Here is a 23,997-nt window from a genome sequence, read left to right on the forward strand (position 1 = left end):
ACCCTTTTCACTTGCACCCTTAACTGACTACTCTAACATCGGGGAGATGGCAATAATATGGTAAAGTTCTGTATTTGAGGTATATAATTTTTTGCTGGTTTATTAACAGTGCCAGCTAAAACCAAAATACAACAGATACAACTCTCAACGCTCAGAGTTGCAGTAACTTGTTTTCAAAACTACAACGTCTTCCAATTTCCTTGGTTTAAAGCAGTATTGTTTCCCAGTTTCTAGTCCACAGTTCAAAAAAAAATTGGTCTTCACGTAATTTGAATGTATTATAAATTGTCATTTTTGAATAAATCTTGTTTTTCAGCTTTCTACAGAACAGACTGCTCAACTTGGTACAGAGCTCTTCATTGTTAAGGTAACATTGCTTTTCCTTGTCACTACCATGCTAATTTTAAACAAAACTGTTAAGAATACATCCCATTGTGCAGTAATCAATTACTTTACACAAGTAATATCATTATAAATTAGTGTGTTTTCAAATCTACCCATGCAGATTCTGCATCTTCTGACACCCTCTCTGTCACTTCTTGCTATCGATTTAATTTCATTTCTGCCTAACAAGGCAACCCCAGCCCCACTGCTCGTTTGCCTGTCCATTTGATAGAACATGTGTCCTTGGATATTCAGTTGCTAGATCTGATCACATTGCAGCTATGTCTGTGATACCCACAACATTTGTACCTGCCAACTTCAATCTGAAATGAGCTGCGGGCTCATTTACTTTGTTTCATATGCTACATAAATTTTAAAGTACAACACCCAGTCCTACATTGACTGCACCCTTTTTCATTATTGTACTCTTCTGTTCCCAATGTTAGATATCTGACCCTTTCCATGCTCTCCGTCCTAATACTTGTTGTGGACGCTTTTTTAATCACTGCCTCCCCCTCCTCCTCCTGCTCCACCGGCTGCCGCCGCCCCGGACCCCAGCGTCAGCACGCTTGCAGGCGGTGACAAACAGGGTCCCATCTAGGTTCCCGGCTTGGATTCAAGGACCCCATGGTAATTCTTTTTACATGAAATAGAGCAGGTCCTACTGTTTAAGCCAATACTTACTCCTCTGTTCTCATCACAAAATTTCCATTAGCACCTTGCTATGAGCAAATTTCCTACTGCATTTTATTCAGCACACTTACAACTACACTTCCAAAGTACCTTTCATTAACTGTATAAAGTATTTTTGAAATACCTTCAACTTATGAAAGAAACGGTATTGATATTTTTAAAAATGCAGCTGTTTTCAGTTTCTAAAAGTTGCTCTACACACCAGTACACAATTGCGGAGTTCCAGCTGACCAGGTGTGCCACAATGAAGGATCTAAGTGAGAGTTTTAATACTTCGAACTGTTGGCCATCTGGCTGAGTGACTCGAGATTGCAGGTCCCTCCTTTTTCTGTCGTGCTTTTTAAAATGTGTTTTTACCACAACCAGTTTTTAATTTTGCTCATCAGTAGCTGTTTAGCTGTTTAGCTGTTTTCTGTTTTCTAGAAATTGCTGCATATAGTGGAGCAGAAAACAACCCTGTCATTGGTTGATACTACTTTAAAGTTTACTCTGAGCGCACTTTGGAACTTGACTGATGAATCTCCGACGACCTGCAGGCACTTTATAGAAAATCAGGGCTTAGAATTATTTATGAAAGTACTGGAGGTAATTTTGTTTTTTAAATGCATTATGTAATGATAACATATCCTCATGTTTTTTGTTTTTCTTTCCTGTTTCTTCACACACTGTGATCCTTTTTTTTAATTAAAAGTTGGGTTCTTTGATACTGCCTTTATCCCAACCTGCCACCTTCAGTGCGACCGGGTCTCCTTGTGGATCAGCTTCTTCTAGAGATTGTACCTAAAATGGCACTGGAGAATGGCAACTTGGTACACTTTTTACGTGGTACTCCTGTATCCCTGTACTTGAGTATACATGACAGTGAAATCTAATTCTGACTCTAGATTGCATAGTGTCTTCAGGTTGTGTATTTGAATGACCTGAAGTGAATTGAATTGAGTTAAATTCACTTGTGTAGACGCTTGGTTATACTGCATCCAGAGTATTATGTGTAGTTTTGATTCTCCCTATTGCAGGAAAGATGACATTAATTACAGAGACAGTAATGAACGTTCACCAGACTTGCTCCCAGAATGAATGGCAAGACTGACCTATGAAGCCAGATTGGACAAACGGGGCCTGTATTTTGTTGTATTTTCAAACAATGAGGGGTGGTCTCATTGAAACCTACAGAATACTTATGGAATAGATAGGGTAGATGTTGGTAATATGTTTTGCATGGTTGAGGAGTCTGGAACTTGGGCATAATTTTAAAAATAACAAGATGCCATTTAGGGCTGGGTTGAGGAAAATGCTTTATGTTCAGGTGGTAAATCTTAAACTCTCTACCCCATAGGGCCGTGGAGGCTCAGTCAAACTCAGTATTAAAAAAACTCAAACTCAGTCAAAGTTGATAACCCTTTATGCCATCGATAATCAAACATTTATGTGGAAAGTATATGTAAAAGGTATTGAAGTGTTCGATCAACCATGATCATGTTAAATGGCGGAGAAGACCTATGGACTCAATGGTGTACTTCTATCCCTATATTAATTTGCCGCCTTTGGTGAAATGCCTGGTCTCTTCCCCTCCTCTCTGAAGGTTCAGAGATTTGGAAATATACTCTGTAGAAATTGTAAGCCCATCACACGTTCTGTTTCTTTTAAAAAGTGATGTTGGTAGCCTCAGATTGTTCAAATGTCATATGATGCATTAAAGACTAATTTTTGATGGCAGCCTTCACGTAGAAGTTACAAGCATTACTGGTCTTGTGTATAATAAAATCTCTCAGCTGCAGTCAGTAAAGTAGTAGTCAAACTACAGTGGGCTAATGTAGTGGGATACCTTATCTCCTGCCACAGTGTGCTGTATATTGATAAACTGTGAGCAAAGGTTTCTATATTCCGTTTCCTATTTCCTTCACATTACCTGGGACAAACATTGAGGCAAGAATTGTATTTAGGCTCCTGTAGGTCAGGACACTTTTTCATCTTTAGTACAGATTCTTGTCATTAGGTGTCTGACAATGACCCCTTGGGTATGGTATTATTTAATGTAGAGAATACACTTGAGGGATTTACACACCTGTGCCTTTCCTGCCGCTTCATGCACATGGGTTTAAGCTCTTCTAGGATACGTCTCGAAATGCTTTATAACTTGAAGCACAACAACTATTTATGTTGCATTATAAATGCTTAGCATATTCAATCTGTTTGTCATCTTTCTCTAACCAAAAGAATACACTGATCTTTGAATAGCACAATGGAATGTTTAACAATCACCAAAGTCAATTTAATGTATTCACTGAAGATTTGCAGAAGATCTACTCATTTGAGAATATCTTCACTTTTTTTCGTATTAAATAGTTTGATAACTGTTTGGGTGCCTTCTAAAAACTATAATTTGTACCTCTTACGTATTTTCAGCTATGCTGAATTGGCATAATCAAGGCCTGACATCCCTAACTGACTGGAGAATATATGCGATGATCAATGTTTTCTCTTCATACAGAGAACCGTGCATAACCCAATGTTATAGAACATAGAACATAGAACATAGAACATAGAACATAGAACATAGAACATAGAACATAGAACATAGAACATAGAACATAGAACATAGAACAGTACAGCACAGAACAGGCCCTTCAGCCCACAATGTTGTGCCGACCATTGATCCTCATGTATGCACTCTCAAATTTCTGTGACCATATACATGTCCAGCAGTCTCTTAAATGACCCCAATGACCTTGCTTCCACAACTGCGGCTGGCAACGCATTCCATGCTCTCTCAACTCTCTGCGTAAAGAACCTGCCTCTGACATCCCCTCTATACTTTCCACCAACCAGCTTAAAACTATGACCCCTCGTGCTAGCCATTTCTGCCCTGGGAAATAGTCTCTGGCTATCAACTCTATCTATGCCTCTCATTATCTTGTATACCTCAATTAGGTCCCCTCTCCTCCTCCTTTTCTCCAATGAAAAGAGACCGAGCTCAGTCAACCTCTCTTCATAAGATAAGCCCTCCAGTCCAGGCAGCATCCTGGTAAACCTCCTCTGAACCCTCTCCAAAGCATCCACATCTTTCCTATAATAGGGCACCCAGAACTGGACGCAGTATTCCAAGTGCGGTCTAACCAAAGTTTTATAGAGCTGCAACAAGATCTCACGACTCTTAAACTCAATCCCCCTGTTAATGAAAGCCAAAACACCATATGCTTTCTTAACAACCCTGTCCACTTGGGTGGCCATTTTAAGGGATCTATGTATCTGCACACCAAGATCCCTCTGTTCCTCCACGCTGCCAAGAATCCTATCCTTAATCCTGTACTCAGCTTTCAAATTCGACCTTCCGAAATGCATCACCTCGCATTTATCCAGGTTGAACTCCATCTGCCACCTCTCAGCCCATCTCTGCATCCTGTCAATGTCCCGCTGCAGCCTACAACAGCCCTCTACACTGTCAACGACACCTCCGACCTTTGTGTTGTCTGCAAACTTGCTGACCCATCCTTCAATCCCCTCATCCAAGTCATTAATAAAAATTACAAACAGTAGAGGCCCAAGGACAGAGCCCTGTGAAACTCCACTCACCACTGACTTCCAGGCAGAATATTTTCCTTCTACTACCACTCGCTGTCTTCTGTTGGCCAGCCAATTCTGTATCCAAGCAGCTAAGTTCCCCTGTATCCCATTCCTCCTGACCTTCTGAATGAGCCTACCATGTTGCCTTAACTAGTGATACTTGTATATTTCTTTCTAATTTAAAGGTGATTTGTAGAAAAATAAATACAAAATGGTGTAGTACATGTGGGAAGGAATTGAAAACTGACTATCTAGGTGAAGTGCTTTTTTCAGAATGTGCTATCAGCTTTTATGAAATAGAATCATTTGCTTGGATGGGTCTATTCTTGGTAGAACAAAATTCAATTTTGGAATGTATCCTTCAAAACGAACTTTTAATGTAGGGTATGTGAACACCCAAATGTTAATTTCCTGAATTCGTAACTCACGGCTAGACCTAGCTCACTTATTCTTCTAATTTCCTATAAAGTGAAACAACTTGGAAAAGTTGTACAGTCTTGTGATACTTCCCTGTTCTTATTTTCAGCCAGACTATTAATATGTCACCACAATTGAAAATTACATTTTGTCTAATAAACCTGCATCCACTAATATTATGTCAAAGGTAATTTTGATTCATAATTTTGCCTGGTTACAGATTGGCTCGTATGGCTTAAAAACAAAACAACCAATGTTTTAAATTTTTAGGTGGAATTATAGGTCCTTTTTTTAAAAAATGAAGGCAAATGTAAGTTGGCTCATCATAGTCGTGATGGTGACAATTTATTCGCTAACCTCTCCTGTCACTTACACCCTATTACACTTTCTGTTTCAGATAATTATCCACTTTCCTTGTGCCATCAGTGCCCTTTCTGGTAGAGTATTTTATGAGCAAATTATAATTTATTGCAAATAATTCTCCCAACAGTTCCTTTTGGTAGTGTTTTATGAAATTATGCCCTGCAACTACCAACTAACTGATCAGTGGGACATACTTGTTTCAATTTACTTCAACCAACTTTTATTTTATGATGCTCCTATTTAAAGCCCTTCAACTCTGGTATTATCTTAGTGAATTCCCTTTTATATGCACGCACACGCACACGCGCACACACACTCACGCGTCCAGAAGGCAGATGCCTCCGTAATCCATCCGACCTAGCCAATGCGTTCAATAGTAATTCCTTTGACAACGGTTATCAGAGAACTGCCCCTTGATCCAGGAAACTGAGTAACGGGTACGCAGACCTCTGTAATTGAGTGTCAAACTACGATTATGTCCTCTTTAACATTAATCATGTTGTGGGTATCACTGACTGGGCCAGCATTTATTGTCTATCCTTAGTTTCCTTAAGGTGATGGTGGCGAACTGCCTTGAATTGCTGCAGCCCAACAGCTGTAGGTAGACCCGTAATACGGTAGGGGAGGGAAGGGTGATAATATTTCCAAGGTAGGATAGTGAGTGGCTTTGAGGGAACTTGCATGTAATGGTAGGGGTGTCAAGGGGAACTTACAGGTGATTGGTGTTCTTGCAGATGGTATTTTCCTACAAGTGCAACTTGTTGATGGTACATACTGCTGCTACTGAGAATTGATGTAGTTAATGAATGTTTGTGGATGTGGTGCCAACCAAATGGATTGCTTTTCCCCTGGGTGGTGTCAAATTTTGAGTGTTGACCATAAGGCAGTGGAGCAGATGCAGGCCATTCAGTCTGTTGTGTGTTGGAGTTACAGTCATCCAGTGAAATGGGGAGTATACCATCATACTTCTGACTTGCACCTTATAAGATTGTGGATAGTCTTTGGGGAGTCAGGAGGTGAGTTACTCGCAGGATTGCTAACCGCTGACCTGCTCTTCATAGAATCACAGAATTGTTAGAGTGCAAAAAGAGGTCAGCCTATTGTGCCTGCACTGAATCTATTACCTGGTGCCAATCTCCTGACTTCTCCACACCCCCCATATCCCTGCGCACCATTTTCTGTCGAAATAATTATACAATGTCCTTTTGAATGTTTCAATTGAACCTGCTTCTGTCACTTGATATCTCATGGAATTAATTAAATTGGCAGAAGACTGCGATCTCTGATGCTAGGATGTTCAGAGGAGGTCAAGATGGATCATCAATTTGGCGCTTCTAGCTGAAGATTGCAGCAAATACTTCAGTCTTTTCCTTTGCATTGAGGTGTTAGACTCCCCCCATTATTGATGATGTGGATATCTGTGGAACCATCTCCCCGGTGTGTTGTTTAATCATTATCCACCATTTGTGACAGGACTGCAGAGCTTAGATCTGATTCACTGGTTGTAGAATTGCTTGACTGTGTCATTGACATGTTGGTTTGGGGCTTGAGACCATAACCACCTGTATCTTGAGATTGCTGATAACTAAACCAAAGTGATATGATTTAGAAATTATTGTTGCAACGATGTTAAAGGCTAGAACGAAATCAAATTCTGATGTGACTGTCATCAGTTATGTTTAAAGAAAATGTCTTTCTAATTTGTTTCTAGTAAGTGTCTTTACGTGTGGAAACATCAAGCTTGGCTCAAATGTTTATAACTCCTAAATATATAGAAACCACTACAATTCATTAGATTTCTACAAATGTGACACTGGAAATTACATACTTATTGCATAAGATTAGAGACTGGCAAGTGCTCCAAATGAAGTATTTTGGAAATAATTAGCTTTGTAGTAAATAGTGGCAACAATTAAAGGCCATTTATTTAGGATAATCACTAAAGGAGAAAGCTGTCTTTAAAAGAACATCATCATTCCACAGCAGTAGAGACGAGGTCTATAAAAAAGACAAGTGGGTGCATTTTTACAGGATTGTGTGAATTACAGCACTAGCTTTCAGCTGTTCTATCAGACACGAAGTGTCAATTGAAATGGACTGAATTTCCTGACTCTTTACTGAAATGTTATATACTTTGTTTTAAACCAGTTTGTGTTTGCAATATGTTAATGATTTGCTTTTGTATTTCCAGTCCTTTCCAGGTGAGCCATCTATCCAACAGAAAGTTCTGGGTTTGTTGGTGAGTAACTTTGGTGTTATACCGATATAGAATCAGAAAAGGAGTGATATGCTATGATACAGCATGGTAGAGCTTCCTATTGGGGTAATTCCTGTTCATTGGAAAGCATTGAGTGAAAGGAGTAGTTTGCCCTTTGTGCACTGAACATTTTGTTCAAAATTTGTTATGAAACATTGAAAGAACCTTCTATAATTTTGTTTCACAAAAACATTGTAAAACGAATGTGATGTTTCTGTAATCTGTGTGTGTTCAATATCCATGTCTGATTTATATGAAGAATTCAGAATCAAATCTGTTTTTCAGGGCTTAGCTTAGTAACAGAAGTGCAAGCAATCAGGTAGCACAAACAGTTGAGAACCAAGCTGAGCATAGAAATTTTATAAAGGAGGTTAAGAAAAGCAAATAAATGAAATAAATTGGGATTTTGGGGGGGGGAAAAAAAGGACTGACCACTAACAATAAAAGAAATCCCAAAGTTTTCTGTAAGCTTATCAACTGTAAAAGGAGGTGTAGACCATTTCAGAACCAAAAAGAGGATTTGCATTTGAGGCAACAGGCCTGGCTGAAGTGTCGAACGAATATTTTGTATAAGTCTATACCTATGAGGCCGATGCTGCTGAGGGCTTGATAATTGAGAAGGAAACTGACATTTTAGAATTATTTTAAAATTAAGGGGTGGTATTGGATAAATGAGTTAACAAATTTTTGGAATCAGGTGAAATGCATCTGAGGATATTGAAAGAATTGCAAAGATGCTGACAATTAGGTTTTGATCTTCTTTTGTTTTTTTTTGCCTTTCCAAAATGCAGCACCATACACTTATCTGAATTAAACTCAATCAGTCGCTCAAGGGGGAGCCAATGTCCCAGTGGTATTATCGCTGGACTATTAATCCAGAGATCCAGATAACATTCTGGGGAGCAAGGTTTATTTAATTCAAATTCCATCGTCTGCCACGGTAGGATTTGAATTCAGTAAACATCTAATAAACGATCACGAATCCCTTGTCAATTTTCATTAAAAATCCGTCTGGTTCACTAATGTCCTTTTGGAGAAGGAAACTTCTTAGAATACATGTGAATCCAGGCCCACAGCAATGTGGTTGACTCTTAACTGCCCTCTGGGCAATTCGGGATGAGCAATAAATACTGCCTAGCCAGTGATGCCCTTGTCCCATGAATGAATTTTAAAACACTCTAATATTCTAGGCTTCATAAATAGTGGCATAGAGTACTGAGCAAACGGGTAATGATTTAACTTGTGAAAGACAGTAGTTACACCATGGCTGGAGTGCTGTGTGCAGTTTTGGGCGTCATACTATTCATTGGAAATGAATCCGTGAAATAAAATGCAGAAGAGGCTTTAAAGAATGGTTCCAAAGATGAGAAGCTTCAATTATGACGAAGTATTGGAGAAATTGAGACTGTTTGTTTTCCTTGGAGAGGAGAAAGCTAAGAGGAAATTTGATAGTTTTTAAAAATCACGGAGGGTCTAGGCAGAGTGGATAGGTGTAAATTGAGCTAGAACCAGAAGGAACAGTTTTAATGTGATCTGCAAAAGAAGCAAATGCTAGGTGAGAAACTTTTTTTTTCCCCTTGGTGAGTACTTTAGAATCTGAATACGTTGTCTGGAAGTGTAGTGGAGGCAGGTATAATTGAAGCAATCAAAAGTTCCTATTTAAATAATCATCCAACATGCAAGGTTATGTGGGAAAGCCAGGGGCTTGGTTAAAATACTTGGAGCAGATGTATGGGCTGAATAACCTCCTCTTGTACCACAACAATAGCATGATTTTGCTATGTCTGTTTTAATTGGGAATGAATGGTCAGGAAATACTTTGTGTGCTTCTCAATGAAACATGTAAACCTGCACATTAGACTGGCAAAGTAATAGTGTAAAACAAAGATGTTTTACACTATTTGTTGTATATTTTGGCAATTGTGGACAATTACGCAGTATTTACCTGGAAAAGTGTAGAAAGATTTGAAACACAGTTACTCTGAAGGTGGTATTGCTGGAGAGGTGGTTGCTTTTTGGCCTCAGCCAAGTGTTCCCTCATTGTCTTAAAATGAGGGAAGGTAGAAATTATTTTTGTCGGGCCAGGTTGCGCTATGGGGTTGAGAATGGAAACCTTGTCCTGAGTTGGGGGAATAAAATCTGTTTAGAGGGTGAGTCTCTAATAATTGATCAAATAAATTTATTTTTATTTCAGAACAACATAGCAGAAGTGAAAGAACTCCACCCTCAGCTGATGAAGAAGAACTTTATTGAGCATATCAGGTAATAGTTATTTTGTTGCTGCTTGGTTTTAAAATTCTTCATTCTAATCAGTAGTGGTAGATTTTTCTTGTCACCCAAGCGCAGAACTGGTTTCACAAATGATGGGCACCCTGAAGAATGTGTTGTTCCTGTCCAGAAATGTTCAAAATAAATAATTCTGTAATATTCTTCAAAGCTTTTTTAAGACTGTGAATCTGATTAAATTTAAACTAGAAAGTATGAACACATTCTTTCAAAAAAAGATTAAATTGCATACCTCCTTTTAAAATTTGAACATTTGCATTTCCCCTCATGGAATCCATAATAACTGAGTTTGTTTAGTATAGGGTGATTAGACAGTTTTGAAAACAATTCTAATTTAGTGAACATGCAGTTAAGTAACAAAGTATATGTTTTGAATTGTAAGGATTGAAGTTTGTTGTAGGAATGTGAGGATTTATTGCTAGGAACAAGTAATTGAAAATACAAACGTTTTGTTTATGCTGTAGCAATTATTGAGGCTTAAGTTCACTAACTGACAATAATATCCAACTTTTTCTTTTGCACTTATAATTTCATGGAATGTGAGTATTGCTGGCTTAGCCAATGTTTATTGCACATCCCTAATTGCACAGAAGACAGTTGAGTCAATTGCATTGCTGTGAGTTTGGAGTCACATGTAGGCTAGACCAGGTAGACAAGGCAGATATTCTTCCTTGCAGGATGATAGTGAGCCAGTAGGGTTTTTATTGTAATGGACACTGGTTGCATGGTTGTTATTACACCGGTTTACTTTTTTTTTTGTTACTCTGAGACTGGAAAGATTTTACAAATTTGTGTTTTGCTGATCTTCAAATTCTTTTTTTGTTTCAGTGTAATAAACAAAACCAGGCTCTGTTGAGGAATGTGATGGTGGCAGTAAGGTTTTGCTACTTAAAAGTAATGTCCTTGAATTTAGAAAAATAAACGTGTGTGCGTGCGCGCCCAATCTGATGGACCAATAATTCCTTGTGTATTTGTTCGACAAGTAAAGGTGGATTTTTTTTGTTTTAAGTATGGGCTTACCTATAGACAAATATTGTGGCATATATACTCTGGATTTAATTTAAAGTGAAGGTGAAACGTTCATGTGAGATTTAGAAATTAGCTAATCTTTGTGTAGCACTCCAGTTACGCTTACCAACTATGTTGGGGGGATGGAAAATAGCCAGTTGTTCCTCCTACCTGATTACTAGTCAGCGATATCTGCAGGAGTGTTTGTGTATGGGTGTTTGCCAGTTAAAACTCTGATGCCCTGCAGTCAACTGTATTACAGCGGGGATGTTGGTAACTTGGGTGTGATGGTGGAGACCTACTGGTCTCTGAGACCATAACTAAGCAAGAATATGAGCCTTTACAACCGTGTCAGTTATGAGAATTATTTTGTACAGATGTGGTCAAAAGATGAAGCTGATTAATCTAGAATAATCCAATGGGTAATTTGGTATTTGAATGTTTCATGTGATTTATTGTTATCACATACTGCCAGTTTTTCTTTTGAGGATTTTGTAAAATTCCATCACCTTGCATTTATAGAGCGCACACATTAAAAACAACAGCCTCTGATGCTTCAAGCATAAAGATTAGGTGATTGACTGAAGGCATGGTTAAATATGAGGAGCTCGAGATTTGTGAAGGAGATGGAGAGATTTTTTTGAAGAATGCAAAAATATAAGATGTATTGTTACTGCACTGGTATGACTGAAAGGACAAAAGGTGGGAGAGGTGCGAAAAAGGCTAGTAACAGGAAAATGAATGTCTTTGCCATTTCAGGGGAATACCGGACTTGAAGACTTTGCAACGTGCCAGAGAAATCATACAGGGATTTAGAGGAGGAAATTATATTGGTTTGGGGTGAGGTGTTGTAAGCAATGAAAAGCATTTTAGGTCAGTAAAGTTTTAACTTATCAAGGATGATTCCAGGTCTTAGAAATTTTATTATGAAGGAGGTTTACTGAAATTAACCTTTTTACTAACTGGAGGAAAGGTTGAGGGGACATGTGCCTCCTGTTAGTATATTCTGAGATTGGAGGAAAATGCTTTGTAATTTTTTTTTCTCTGTTTTTAGTGTTCTACTGCACAATAAAGAAGTGGAAGTCAGTTACTTTGCTGCTGGAATAATTGCTCATTTGATATCCCGTGGGCTGCGTATCTGGACACTAGATCTTGACCTTCGAGCTTCTCTTCTGGAGCAGCTAGTATGTTTAAATACATTGATAATTGTATTTTGTAAAACCATATTTTCAATTCTAAGGTACTTTTTTTTGAACAAATGATAAGACCTTTTTTGTTGTTTTGAGTTGAAATCATGGGAATACTAATTTGTTTGCTATTTAGAATGAAATCATAACTATTGATCTGTTGTTTCACACCATTACCTTTTTCGGTTTCCCTCATGATCGGTCCTTGACCCTCCTTTCTATTTCTATTATCTACATGCTGGTCTTGACATGAAGTCTAGCTCTACCCACCACCCCTCTCAGTAAAAGCTATTTAATATTCAACTTTTTCACTGTCTGATTTGTCAGAGCCTGTCTGATGTCCAGTGTGTTACTGAACTTTCTTCTAACTACAGATTGAGAAGACCAAAACAATTGACTAGAGTCCCCACTACAAACCTTATTCTTTAGTTATTGATTTCTGTCACTCTTCTGGACTACGATCTGAGGCTGAATCAGATCACTTGTAACTTTGCTTCCTGTTCAAACCACATCTGAGCTTTAGACCACATTCACTCTGCTGCCAAGAATATGTACTTCAGTCAATGTAACATCACCTAAATCCTCACCTTCTCCACTTAGAGCTAATTTATTGCTGAAACCCTCACTATATCTTTGATCTGTAAATAACTAACTCTGCCAATAGCCTTCTGGCTAGCCTACCATCTTCTACACACTAAACTTGAAAGGCTTAATTTTATGCCGTTGACATCACTTTGTCCATCATTCTTATGCTTGTTGATCCAGTATTGGCTCTTGGTCTACTGATAAGGCCCTGGGTAGTATTATTGAACAGAGATCTAAGGGTTAGGTACATAATTCTTTTGAAACCTGTGTCACAGGTAGACAGGATGTTAAGAAGGCATTTAGCACATTTGCCTTTATTGCTCAGGTCACTGAGTAGAGCAGTTGGGACGTCGTGCTGAGATTGTACAGGACACTGAGGCCACTTTGGAGTGCTGTGTGCAGTTCTAGTTGCTCTGCAATAGTAAGAATTTTATTAATGAGAGAAAGTTCAGAAACGACTTATAGTGATGCTGCCAACTCAGAGTCTGAGTTATAAGAAGACGCTGGATAGGCTGGGACTTTTTTTTTGCTGAAGTGCAGGGTTTTATAGAGGTTTATAACATCTTGAGGGCCACAGAGAAGATGAATAGCAAAGGCCCTTTCCCTAGGGTAGGGCAGTTCAAAACCAATGGCATATTTTTAAGGAGAGAGGAGGAACATTTACAAAGGACCTGAGGAATAACATTTTAACACATGGTGTTTCATATGTGGAATGGACGTAACAGGAAGTGGTAGATGCAGGTTTGGCTACAACTTTTAAAAGACAGCTGGACAGGTACATGAATAGGAACTGTTTTGAGGATTATGGACCAATTGCAGACATGTGGGACTAGTTCAGTTTGGGGAAACTTGGTCACTATTACCATAACTCCTCTGTTTTAAAAATTCTTGTACTATTTTCAACTGGCTGCATAGCCATGTCCTTCTTTTCTCTGTGTGACTTCCTCCAGCCCTACACACATCTGAGAGTGCTGTGTTCTTCAATACTGTTCACCTCTGATTTTAATCATTCCAATATCATGCTGTAATCTTCATCATGCCTTGCCGTAAGCCCTGACATTGCCTTCTAAACCCCTCTACCTCCCTCTCCCCTCTTAAAGACTCTCTTTTAACTTTGTTTTCACTACCTTCACTAATCTCTGCTAATAAAGCAGTTTTAATGTATCTGGGATATTTTACGACATTTAGAAATTGCTTTACGAATCTAAGTTGTTGCTATTTATAAATAGAAAACATTGGAAATAGCTTCCTCCCAAAGATAAGAAATATTTGTGTCTTTGAGCTTAATGTTTAATTTTAATAAAATACCTGGGCATTTGAATTTTTAAAAAAATGCCTAATCTCTCTTCCTCCATTTTAGCAATCTGAATTACAAATCACTGCCCTACAGCCCAACCGCACAAGTTTGGAGAACAGATGCATTTTGTTTCATTCTTTAAGAGTAACAACCATACTGTCTTTGCATGACAGTGCCAAGATATTTCGTGAATGAACTTAGTGTCCTTTTCTAGCAATGTGTTCCATTCGTTGCTTATTCTTTTTTTAAAAAAATCTTATTTGCTCCTTTTAACAGACCCAGACCATTTTGCCTTTTAAAACCTTATTGCTTTGCTGCTGTACTTTCAGATACTTTGCAGTAGTGTTTTAAATGTACTTTCTCTATCCTGATCGGTTTCAGTACCACTACCAGTTCATCTCCTGGATAATAAAATGTGAGGCTGGATGAACACAGCAGGCCAAGCAGCATCTCAGGAGCACAAAAGCTGACGTTTCGGGCCTAGACCCTTCATCAGAGAGGGGGATGGGGGGAGGGAACTGGAATAAATAGGGAGAGCGGGGGAGGCGGACCGAAGATGGAGAGTAAAGAAGATAGGTGGAGAGGGTGTAGGTGGGGAGGTAGGGAGGGGATAGGTCAGTCCAGGGAAGACGGACAGGTCAAGGAGGTGGGATGAGGTTAGTAGGTAGCTGGGGGTGCGGCTTGGCGTGGGAGGAAGGGATGGGTGAGAGGAAGAACCGGTTAGGGAGGCAGAGACAGGTTGGACTGGTTTTGGGATGCAGTGGGTGGGGGGGAAGAGCTGGGCTGGTTGTGTGGTGCAGTGGGGGGAGGGGATGAACTGGGCTGGTTTAGGGATGCAGTGGGGGAAGGGGAGATTTTGAAACTGGTGAAGTCCACATTGATACCATATGGCTGCAGGGTTCCCAGGCGGAATATGAGTTGCTGTTCCTGCAACCTTCGGGTGGCATCATTGTGGCAGTGCAGGAGGCCCATGATGGACATGTCATCAAGAGAATGGGAGGGGGAGTGGAAATGGTTTGCGACTGGGAGGTGCAGTTGTTTGTTGCGAACTGAGCGGAGGTGTTCTGCAAAGCGGTCCCCAAGCCTCCGCTTGGTTTCCCCAATGTAGAGAAAGCCGCACCGGGTACAGTGGATGCAGTATACCACATTGGCAGATGTGCAGGTGAACCTCTGCTTAATCTGGAATGTCATCTTGGGGCCTGGGATGGGGGTGAGGGAGGAGGTGTGGGGACAAGTGTAGCATTTCCTGCGGTTGCAGGGGAAGGTGCCGGGTGTGGTGGGGTTGGAGGGCAGTGTGGAGCGAACAAGGGAGTCACGGAGAGAGTGGTCTCTCCGGAAAGCAGACAGGGGTGGGGATGGAAAAATGTCTTGGGTGGTGGGGTCGGATTGTAAATGGCGGAAGTGTCGGAGGATAATGCGTTGTATCCGGAGGTTGGTAGGGTGGTGTGTGAGAACGAGGGGGATCCTCTTGGGGCGGTTGTGGCGGGGGCGGGGTGTGAGGGATGTGTCGCGGGAAATGCGGGAGACGCGGTCAAGGGCGTTCTCAATCACCGTGGGGGGGAAGTTGCGGTCCTTAAAGAACTTGGACATCTGGGATGTGCGGGAGTGGAATGTCTTATCGTGGGAGCAGATGCGGCGGAGGCGGAGGAATTGGGAATAGGGGATGGAATTTTTGCAGGAGGGTGGGTGGGAGGAGGTGTATTCTAGGTAGCTGTGGGAGTCGGTGGGCTTGAAATGGACATCAGTTACAAGCTGGTTGCCTGAGATGGAGACTGAGAGGTCCAGGAAGGTGAGGGATGTGCTGGAGATGGCCCAGGTGAACTGAAGGTTGGGGTGGAAGGTGTTGGTGAAGTGGATGAACTGTTCGAGCTCCTCTGGGGAGCAAGAGGCGGCGCCGATACAGTCATCAATGTACCGGAGGAAGAGGTGGGGTTTGGGGCCTGTGTAGGTGCGGAAGATGGACTGTTCCACGTAACCTACAAAGAGGCAGGCATAGCTGGGGCCCATGCGGGTGCCCATGGCCACCCCCTTAGTCTGTAGGAAGTGGGAGGAGTCAAAAGAGAAGTTGTTGAGTGTGAGGACGAGTTCCGCTAGGCGGATGAGAGTGTCGGTGGAGGGGGCCTGGTCGGGCCTGCGGGACAGGAAGAAGCGGAGGGCCTTGAGGCCATCTCCATGCGGAATGCAGGTGTACAGGGACTGGACGTCCATGGTGAATATGAGGTGTTGGGGGCCAGGGAATTGGAAGTCCTGGAGGAGGTGGAGGGCGTGGGTGGTGTCACGGACATAGGTGGGGAGTTCCTGGACCAAAGGGGAGAAAATGGAGTCCAGATAGGTGGAGATGAGTTCGGTGGGGCAGGAGCAGGCTGAGACGATGGGTCGACCAGGGCAGGCAGGTTTGTGGATTTTGGGAAGGAGATAGAAACGGGCCGTGCGGGGTTGGGGAACAATGAGGTTGGAGGCTGTGGGTGGGAGGTCCCCTGAGGTGATGAGGTCCTGTTGTGTTTAAATGGATCCTCGCATTGATGACAAAGAGGCGTGATTCATTAGTTTGTTTGGAATTTGTCATTTCTGCTTCCTCTGACTCGGTGCCTTTTGCTTTCTTAATGTAAACTTAATAGGCTGTATTACATCATGGAAATGGAAGTGAAAATTAAAATTAAATTTTTGATAGCATTCTACTTGTAAAAACTGACAGTCGCTTCTGGATGCTATACTTTCGCAGTTAAACAGAAATCCAAGATTGGCTGTTTGAGATGTTATGGCTGTCTAAAGGGTACGTTGCTAGTACCCACCCCTCCAAAAGAAGTTCTGAGTTTGTGTTATTAGTTATGCTGTACGTTTCCTTGGAAAATGTTACAGCTTGTTGAATGAGATATTAATGTTTGAATAATATATTTGTAGTTATTGCTAAACATCCTCACTGAGCATAGTTTTAAATTTGTTGCATTTTATATTTTTTTTAAAAATCCATTTGTAAACCAGATTCTGTTGTTTAAGGTTAAAAGCTAAAATACCAAACAAACTTATTTATGTGTGCATGTATGTTTTCTCCCTTAATCTCCTGTGTATCGCTGGACCTTTGTGGGACTTAGGCTCACCACTGAGCTAGAAGGTATCTGTTTCAGAGTTGACTGTAAAATCTGGCCCATGAGTATATGTGGTTAAATGAACGATTTCTAGTGATCTTCTGGTACTAATATAGTCACTTGATTTCTTACGTTTTAAAATATGAAGTAATTTTAATTGTGGGAAACTATTTGAATACATGTATCCAGTCTCTTGGACTTTTAAATCTGCTGTGGATTGCACTTTCCATGAATGATGGTCAACTAAATGTGCACATCACTCTGGACTTGGAGAGGGAAGAGCACGAAATCATCATGATTGAGGTCTAGAGTTTATTAAATACAGTAGACAAACTGTTGCATTTAACACTAAACTAGGTGGAGAGATTAATTCTAATGTCCATTTTACTGTTTCTTTCCAGTTAGGATCAGCACAAGTGTTGGGTGAATTCTGAAATAAAACAGCCTTAGTGTGAAAATTTCCTTTAATGTTATTAGCAGTAGTAGCACATGAATTGTGATGACAGCGATAGTAACTATATGGTACATTTCTGTCACCGGAGGCAAGGAATGAGTGAGCACCATAACATTTTTTACATATGAAAAGCTGCTTGTTTCCAACTCCGCTAATTGGATTTTAACTGATCAAAGAGCAGACTGTTTGTTTGTTTGTTTGTTTGTTAAGCTTAACCTGTACAAAGGCAACCCATTGTGTTAATTTTATTGAAAATGGAAGTCATAAAAAAGCCTAGTTTGATCTGCTATTGATGGAATATGAAAATGACTTAATTGGGTGATCTCATAAGTATCCCACTGATGTCTTTAAATTGCATACTTACAGCATGAGGGATATTTTAACACGTTGATTTTTAATAATTCCATTTGTGGCTCACTTTATTTTCTTGACGTGATATACATGTGTTTTAAGATTTAAGCTTTTAAGTTTCAATTCAGATAAATAATTCAGACAGCTTGAACTCCAGCATATTTACTGAAATGATTATTCTGTAGTAACCCACTCTACATAGTGTACAAACTCCTTTTGGGTGGGCTCATGTGGTGCAATGTCTAGGTCTGGGTTCGAGTTCCTCCTGCCCCAGTTGTCTGTTCTCGGTCTGAACAGAAGTTTTTTTTAAAAATAATAAATCCACTAATGCCTCTGCCTTCCTCAGCAGTAATTTCCAAAGACCTGTTTTGTTTTTTTTAAAATTTTTGCTTTCTTTCTTTCCTTTTTTTCTTTCTTTCTTTATTTATTTTGTTTATTTATTCATTCATTCAAAGGCAGTTTCTTTTAAGCATACTACTTTCTGAGGAACCATTGTTTTGCTTTATTTAGCCAAAGTCAGTTGACTAACTTTCTCCTTTTTTTTTCAGCATTCTGTCATTCTAAATTGGCCAACTCCAGATTGTGAAATGGTAGCTTATAGGTATGTTCATGTTTTTTAAAGTGCACTTTGTGACGGTTTCCTGTCCCCACCCCATAGTGGATGCAGCTGTGAGATTTGAGGATAATTCATAGTGTCATGTGTTTCAAAATCTTTTATTGTAATCGATTACCTCTTTTCATTTATTTCAATAAATTTTATATTGAGATTATATGTTAGCCTTTCTTAGCAATCTTGTCCCTTGCATTAGAAAATTGTAGTTTTAAGCCTCGCTCTCAAACTTTGGCACATCCTACAGCGTCAACAGTGCCATATCGTGAATGACACATAGCACATCTAGCAGAGATTAGAAATCCCATGTGCTATTTAAAGAAAGTACCAAATAGCCTATTCATTTAGCTCCTTGTTTCGGGACCCTTTCTGTATAAACATTGGTTGCTACGTATCTCTATATGTATGTGAGAAAGTGAAGTAACTATGTAAAGTTATGAAAGGCATTGTATAAATGATTTATTCCTTTACTATTGCTGGAAAAGTTGTATTAAATTATTTTATTTGTAAATCAGATTCAAAAGTGGAAAATCATAGTGTGAACCAAGGTGTAGCATTATGCTTATTTAACATCCATTAGGATGAAGAGCAGAAAAGGAAGGTTTTATGAAAATGACCAAATCCAACAGTTTGTTTAAATTTAATTTGCCTCAGTTTTGTGAATATCATGGATTTTAGCTCATTACAAATGTTCTCTTTCCTTTCTGCTAACATGGAGTGATTATTTTATTTCCAGGTCATTTAGTCCCTTTTTTCCATTGTTGGAATGCTCTGATACACCTGGAGTACAGATTTGGGCTGTCTGGGCAATGCAACATGTCTGTAGCAAAAATGGTAGGTGTTAATTATGGACCAAGTGTAATATTGCTGCTTTTCACACTCTTGACCAGAATTGATTGATTGTGTTTTTCCATTTAAAATTTAGATTTTGAACTTAATGTAGATTGTTCTCTCTTTTTCTGGGTTCTTTTTATGAAGAAGTTTAATTGGAGTAACAATTAATAATTGACTTTTTGTTCTTCTTCGTTAGTTAATGAGATGCTCCATTTTTCTCTCGCCACAGTTCATAACATTAGTGGATGTTTTGGTGATCTTCTTCCAAAATTCTATAGATTCTCGAATCCTTCTGAAGATTGGAAGGTCGTAAATGTCACCCCCCTATTTTAAGGAATGGATGAAATACATGACAGGGCGCTGCAGATATGTTGGCCTGGCATTAGCAGCAGGGAAAATGGTAGAATCCATTACAAAAATGTGGAAATTTTGGGTACTAATCTAACTGGACATGGTCGGTATGAATGTGTTGGTTGTTTCTGAGGACCTTAAACTGAATTGATCTAACGGAGTCAATGGATGTAGATTTTCAAAGCTTTCGATGAAGTTCCCAACAGTAGGTTGATTAGCAAAGTTTAAAGATACTGGATATGATACAATGTACTGGCATGGATTAACAGTTGATTAATGGGCAGAAACAGTAGAAACAAACAGGTCATTTGGACGTTGGCAGGCTGCAATCGGTAGGATTCTTCAGGGATCGGACCTTTTGTATTGCACCCACATTACTGTGTATTATTTTGGTCCTCTTACCTTAAGATATTTTTGCAATAGAATGCAACAAAGGTTCACCGACTTATTCCTGAGCAGTGAGACTGACCTCTAAAGACAGATTGTGGAAACTGGGGTTGTATTCTCCAGAGCTCACGGAATGAGAGACTGTCTCATCTGAAACATTAAACATACTTGAAGGGATATATAAGGTTGATACAGTCAAATGTTACACTTGTTTGGCAAGACTGGAAACGAGACACAATTTTGAAATAAGTGGGAAGGCACTTCAGACTTGGATGAGAAGAAATTATTGTACTCCATGTTGAAAGCCATTGGAATTGTTGACTCCAGAGAGCTGTGGAAGGCAAGCACGATTTTAATAGTGCTAATAACATAGGAAACTGCCTAAAGTGGCTAATGGTGAATAAAGTGTGCAACCAGCCTGACTCCATCAGTTTCCCAAAGGTTTTGTGCAGTTAAAATTGTGCTGTTAAATTTTGAGTCTACCCTAGGTGTTAATTGTCTCTCGTAATCTCTACCAAAATATATTGTTTCTGTTTCATCAAATATGTTGTAAGAGTGACATCCAATTTTTTTTTTTCCCTTTTTGCTCTGTCCTACAGCTTCCAGGTACTGTAGCATGCTAATTGAAGAGAATGGAATGCAAAAATTGTACAGCATTAAGGAACATCCTCGAGTTTCACCAGATGTTCTGTGTATTGTTAACAGCATTATTGAAACTTTAGAAAAGTACATTATGCGCCATGGGAAAGTGGTGTCCAGCCAGAAAAAGCCACAAACTAAGCACAGTATGGTCTAAGCACATCGTTTGGACAGATTGTACCAGTAAGTTGTTTTTTCGAAAATGGTTTGGTAGCTTGGGTGTTGACAGATAACTTTTGTTTTAAGTCTTTCTCATAATCAGGACAGCTGCAAGAATGTTATTACCTTTTGAATGTTGGCAGTTTATATCTCAAAAGAAAGGGGTGCTGATTGGTTTGCAACTTGACTGTGGTGACCATAAGGTAGAGGAGCAGAAGTTGGGTCATTTGGCTCATCGAGTCAGCTCTGTCATTCAGTCGTGGCTGATAAGTTTCTCAACCCCATTCTCCTGCCTTCTCCCTGTAACCTCTGATCCCCTTGACAATCAAGATCCTATGTATATCTGTCTTAAATATACTCAATGACCTGGCCTCCACAGTCTTCTGTGGCAATGAATTCCAAAGATTAGCCACTTTCTAGCTGAAGAAGTTTCTCCTTATCTCTGTTCTGAAGGGTATTCCCTGTACTTTAAGGCTGTGCCCTCGAGTACTAATCTCTTCTGCTAATGGAAGCATTTTCCCAATGTCCACTTTGTCCAGGCCATTTAGTATTCTGTAAGTTTTTCAATTAGATCTCCCCTCCATCCTTCTAAACACCAAGTATAAACCCAGAGTCCTCAACTGTTCGTCATGTGTTAAGCCTTTCATTTCTGGGATCATTCTCATGAACCTCCTCTGGACTCGCTCCAGGGCCAGTATTTCCTTCCTTAGGTATGGGGTGCAAAATTGCTTAGGATATTCTAGATATGGTCTGACTAGAGACGTTTAAAGCCTCAGAAGTATATCCCTGGTTTTATATTCCAGTCCTCTCAAAATAAGTGCCAACATTGTGTATTGGCCTTCCTAATGACCGACTCAACTTGCAAATTAACATTCAGAGAAGCCCAGACACAGTACTCCCAATTTTCCACTTCAGAGTTCTGAATTTTCACCCCGTTTTGAAAATAGTCTGTGCCTCTATTCTTCCTACCAAAGTGCATGACCTCACATTTTCCCACATTGTATTCTATCTGCCACTTCTTTGTCCACTTTCCTGTTGTCTTCCAGTGGCCCAGTGTTCATTTTTGCCTTTTATACATCTAAAGAAACTGTTGCAATCTTCTTTTATTTTGGTGGCTAGTTTACCCTTGTATTTAATTTTCTCCCTCCTTTTTTTTAGTTGTCCTCTGGTCTTGGTATGCTTCCCAATTGCCTGGCTTCCCACTGCTCTTCACTAGATCATATGCTTTCTCTTTTGCTTTTATGCTGTCCCTGACTCCTTTGTCAGCTGTGTTTGCCTCATCCTCCCTGTAGTATGCTGCTTTTTCCTAGGGATGAATTTTTGCTGTCTCCCCCGAATTACTGGAGAAAACATTACCTGGCAGAATGCACTGGGGAATTTATATCCTTCATGCATTTGTTTCAAAGGTGTGATGACTGGTTTGCTTGCAAAGGAATGGACCCTGCTGATGAATATGTAGGTATATGTATCTAGCAAGCATACATGAGCCACATTGTGTGAGCCTGGCTGATATGTCGGAAATGGAAGTTTTTTTTCGAAGGACTCTTGCTACATAGTCTAGTGAGTGTCTCACTAAACTCTTCTCACTAACTACTTGCCTTGCCTCTTGTGTCCATTTCTGCCCTCATGTTGCCACCTGTCATTCCAGGAGCAACTTGACACTCACCCACTGTCCATCTGCATCTCTTGTGCCTGAGCCATCTTCCTATTTATCATTTGAATTGAATGGCTTGCATGGTCAGTTAAGAGTCACCCACGTAGCTGTAGACTGGAATCACCAATAGTGCTTAGCTAAAGACATGAGAGTACCTTTTTCTCAACAAAAAAAGTAGTGAACCAAATAGACTTTTTTTCTACCATTGTTTAATGTTCTCTGTTCCTGAAACTAACTTCCAATTCCACCAGCTATTGTGGTGAGATTTGAACTTATGAGCCCCGGTGGCATTAACCTGGGTCTCTGGACTACTAGGCCAGTGATATGAAAACTACACCACTCTATCCCCTCCACTCTCAATGTACTTGACTTTTCAGCAACTGCTGTTTCTTATTGAATCCTGCCTAACTATGAGACTTTTGCAAACACAGACTGGTTGATAGTTTCTTGGAGCACCCTTACTGGCAGTATCTCAACAGTTCAGAGTCAACTTGCCTGCTAAGCAAGATCCTTTACTCCAAATTGTTGCTGTTTTTGAACTTTATTAATCCTGCATCTATTCTAATGAGTGCAACATGAAAAGCTTCAGTGTTTTTTAGCAATACTGAAGTTTGGTAGCTTTAAACTGCTTATTCTCCACAACAATATTATCTTTATTATATAATTTGTAATGGGTAGGAAAAAGTGATTTTTGTAACCTGGATTTTGAATAAATAGCAAGCGTAAGACATAGGAAACCCTTCTGAAAGTACTGTATGTCTGAAAATCAGCAATGCCATTTGTAAAGACTTCAAAATATGAGTTGCTTATTATAAAAACAATAAATTTTACAAATAGCATCACACTATTTTACAGCACACAAGGTGGTCCATTGTGTACATGCTGGTTTTTTGCTACAGTTGGAAACAGAGTTAACCTGTCTTTCTTTTCTGCTTCAGTATTTTCTCTTAAGATAGTGGTGTGAAAATCTGTGGCAAACCAATCCTACTCAACATTTTTTAAATCACCCTTTCCTAATTTTCCTCAGCAATTTAAAAAAAACCTCTTTGTGTTCTTTATGGTTCCAGATTCCATTCTGAAATGGAATACCTCAGACTACCACAGATTTATCCCTTTAACTCTTGTGCTGTCTTTCTCAATTTATATGTACCATTAACACTTAACTGTGATTCTTCATTTGTGTGCAGTCTTTCAGGCAATTAAATTGTACAAGTTGTTTCAGAGATAGTAGCAACTGCAGACACTGCAGAATCTGAGAATAACAAGATGTAGAGCTGGATGAACACAGCAGACCAAGCAGCATCAGAGGAGCAGGAAAGCTGATGTTTCCGGCCTCGACCCTTTTTCTGAAGAAGGGTCGAGGCCCAAAACGTCAGCTTTACTGCTCCACTGATGCTGCTTGGCCTGTTGTGTTCATCCAGCTCTACACCT

At 39.8% G+C, this 23,997-nt stretch overlaps 1 protein-coding gene across 2 annotated transcripts in view; it reads left to right on the forward strand.

The window, feature by feature from the left end:
* Positions 1 to 23,997, forward strand: part of zyg11 (zyg-11 family member, cell cycle regulator) — a 54,186-nt gene that overhangs the window by 28,770 nt on the left and 1,419 nt on the right. For both annotated transcript variants that reach the window (XM_048539558.2, XM_048539559.2), the window contains 8 exons: positions 317 to 367; positions 1,501 to 1,662; positions 7,613 to 7,660; positions 9,873 to 9,940; positions 12,027 to 12,156; positions 18,481 to 18,533; positions 19,279 to 19,376; positions 20,714 to 20,936. In XM_048539558.2, coding sequence (XP_048395515.2) covers positions 317 to 367; positions 1,501 to 1,662; positions 7,613 to 7,660; positions 9,873 to 9,940; positions 12,027 to 12,156; positions 18,481 to 18,533; positions 19,279 to 19,376; positions 20,714 to 20,910 — 807 coding nt within the window. In that variant the 3' untranslated portion in view covers positions 20,911 to 20,936. The remainder of the gene's footprint in view (positions 1 to 316; positions 368 to 1,500; positions 1,663 to 7,612; positions 7,661 to 9,872; positions 9,941 to 12,026; positions 12,157 to 18,480; positions 18,534 to 19,278; positions 19,377 to 20,713; positions 20,937 to 23,997) is intronic.

The sequence above is a fragment of the Stegostoma tigrinum genome, chromosome 8 (assembly GCF_030684315.1).
Source record: "Stegostoma tigrinum isolate sSteTig4 chromosome 8, sSteTig4.hap1, whole genome shotgun sequence".
NCBI lineage: Eukaryota > Metazoa > Chordata > Chondrichthyes > Orectolobiformes > Stegostomatidae > Stegostoma > Stegostoma tigrinum.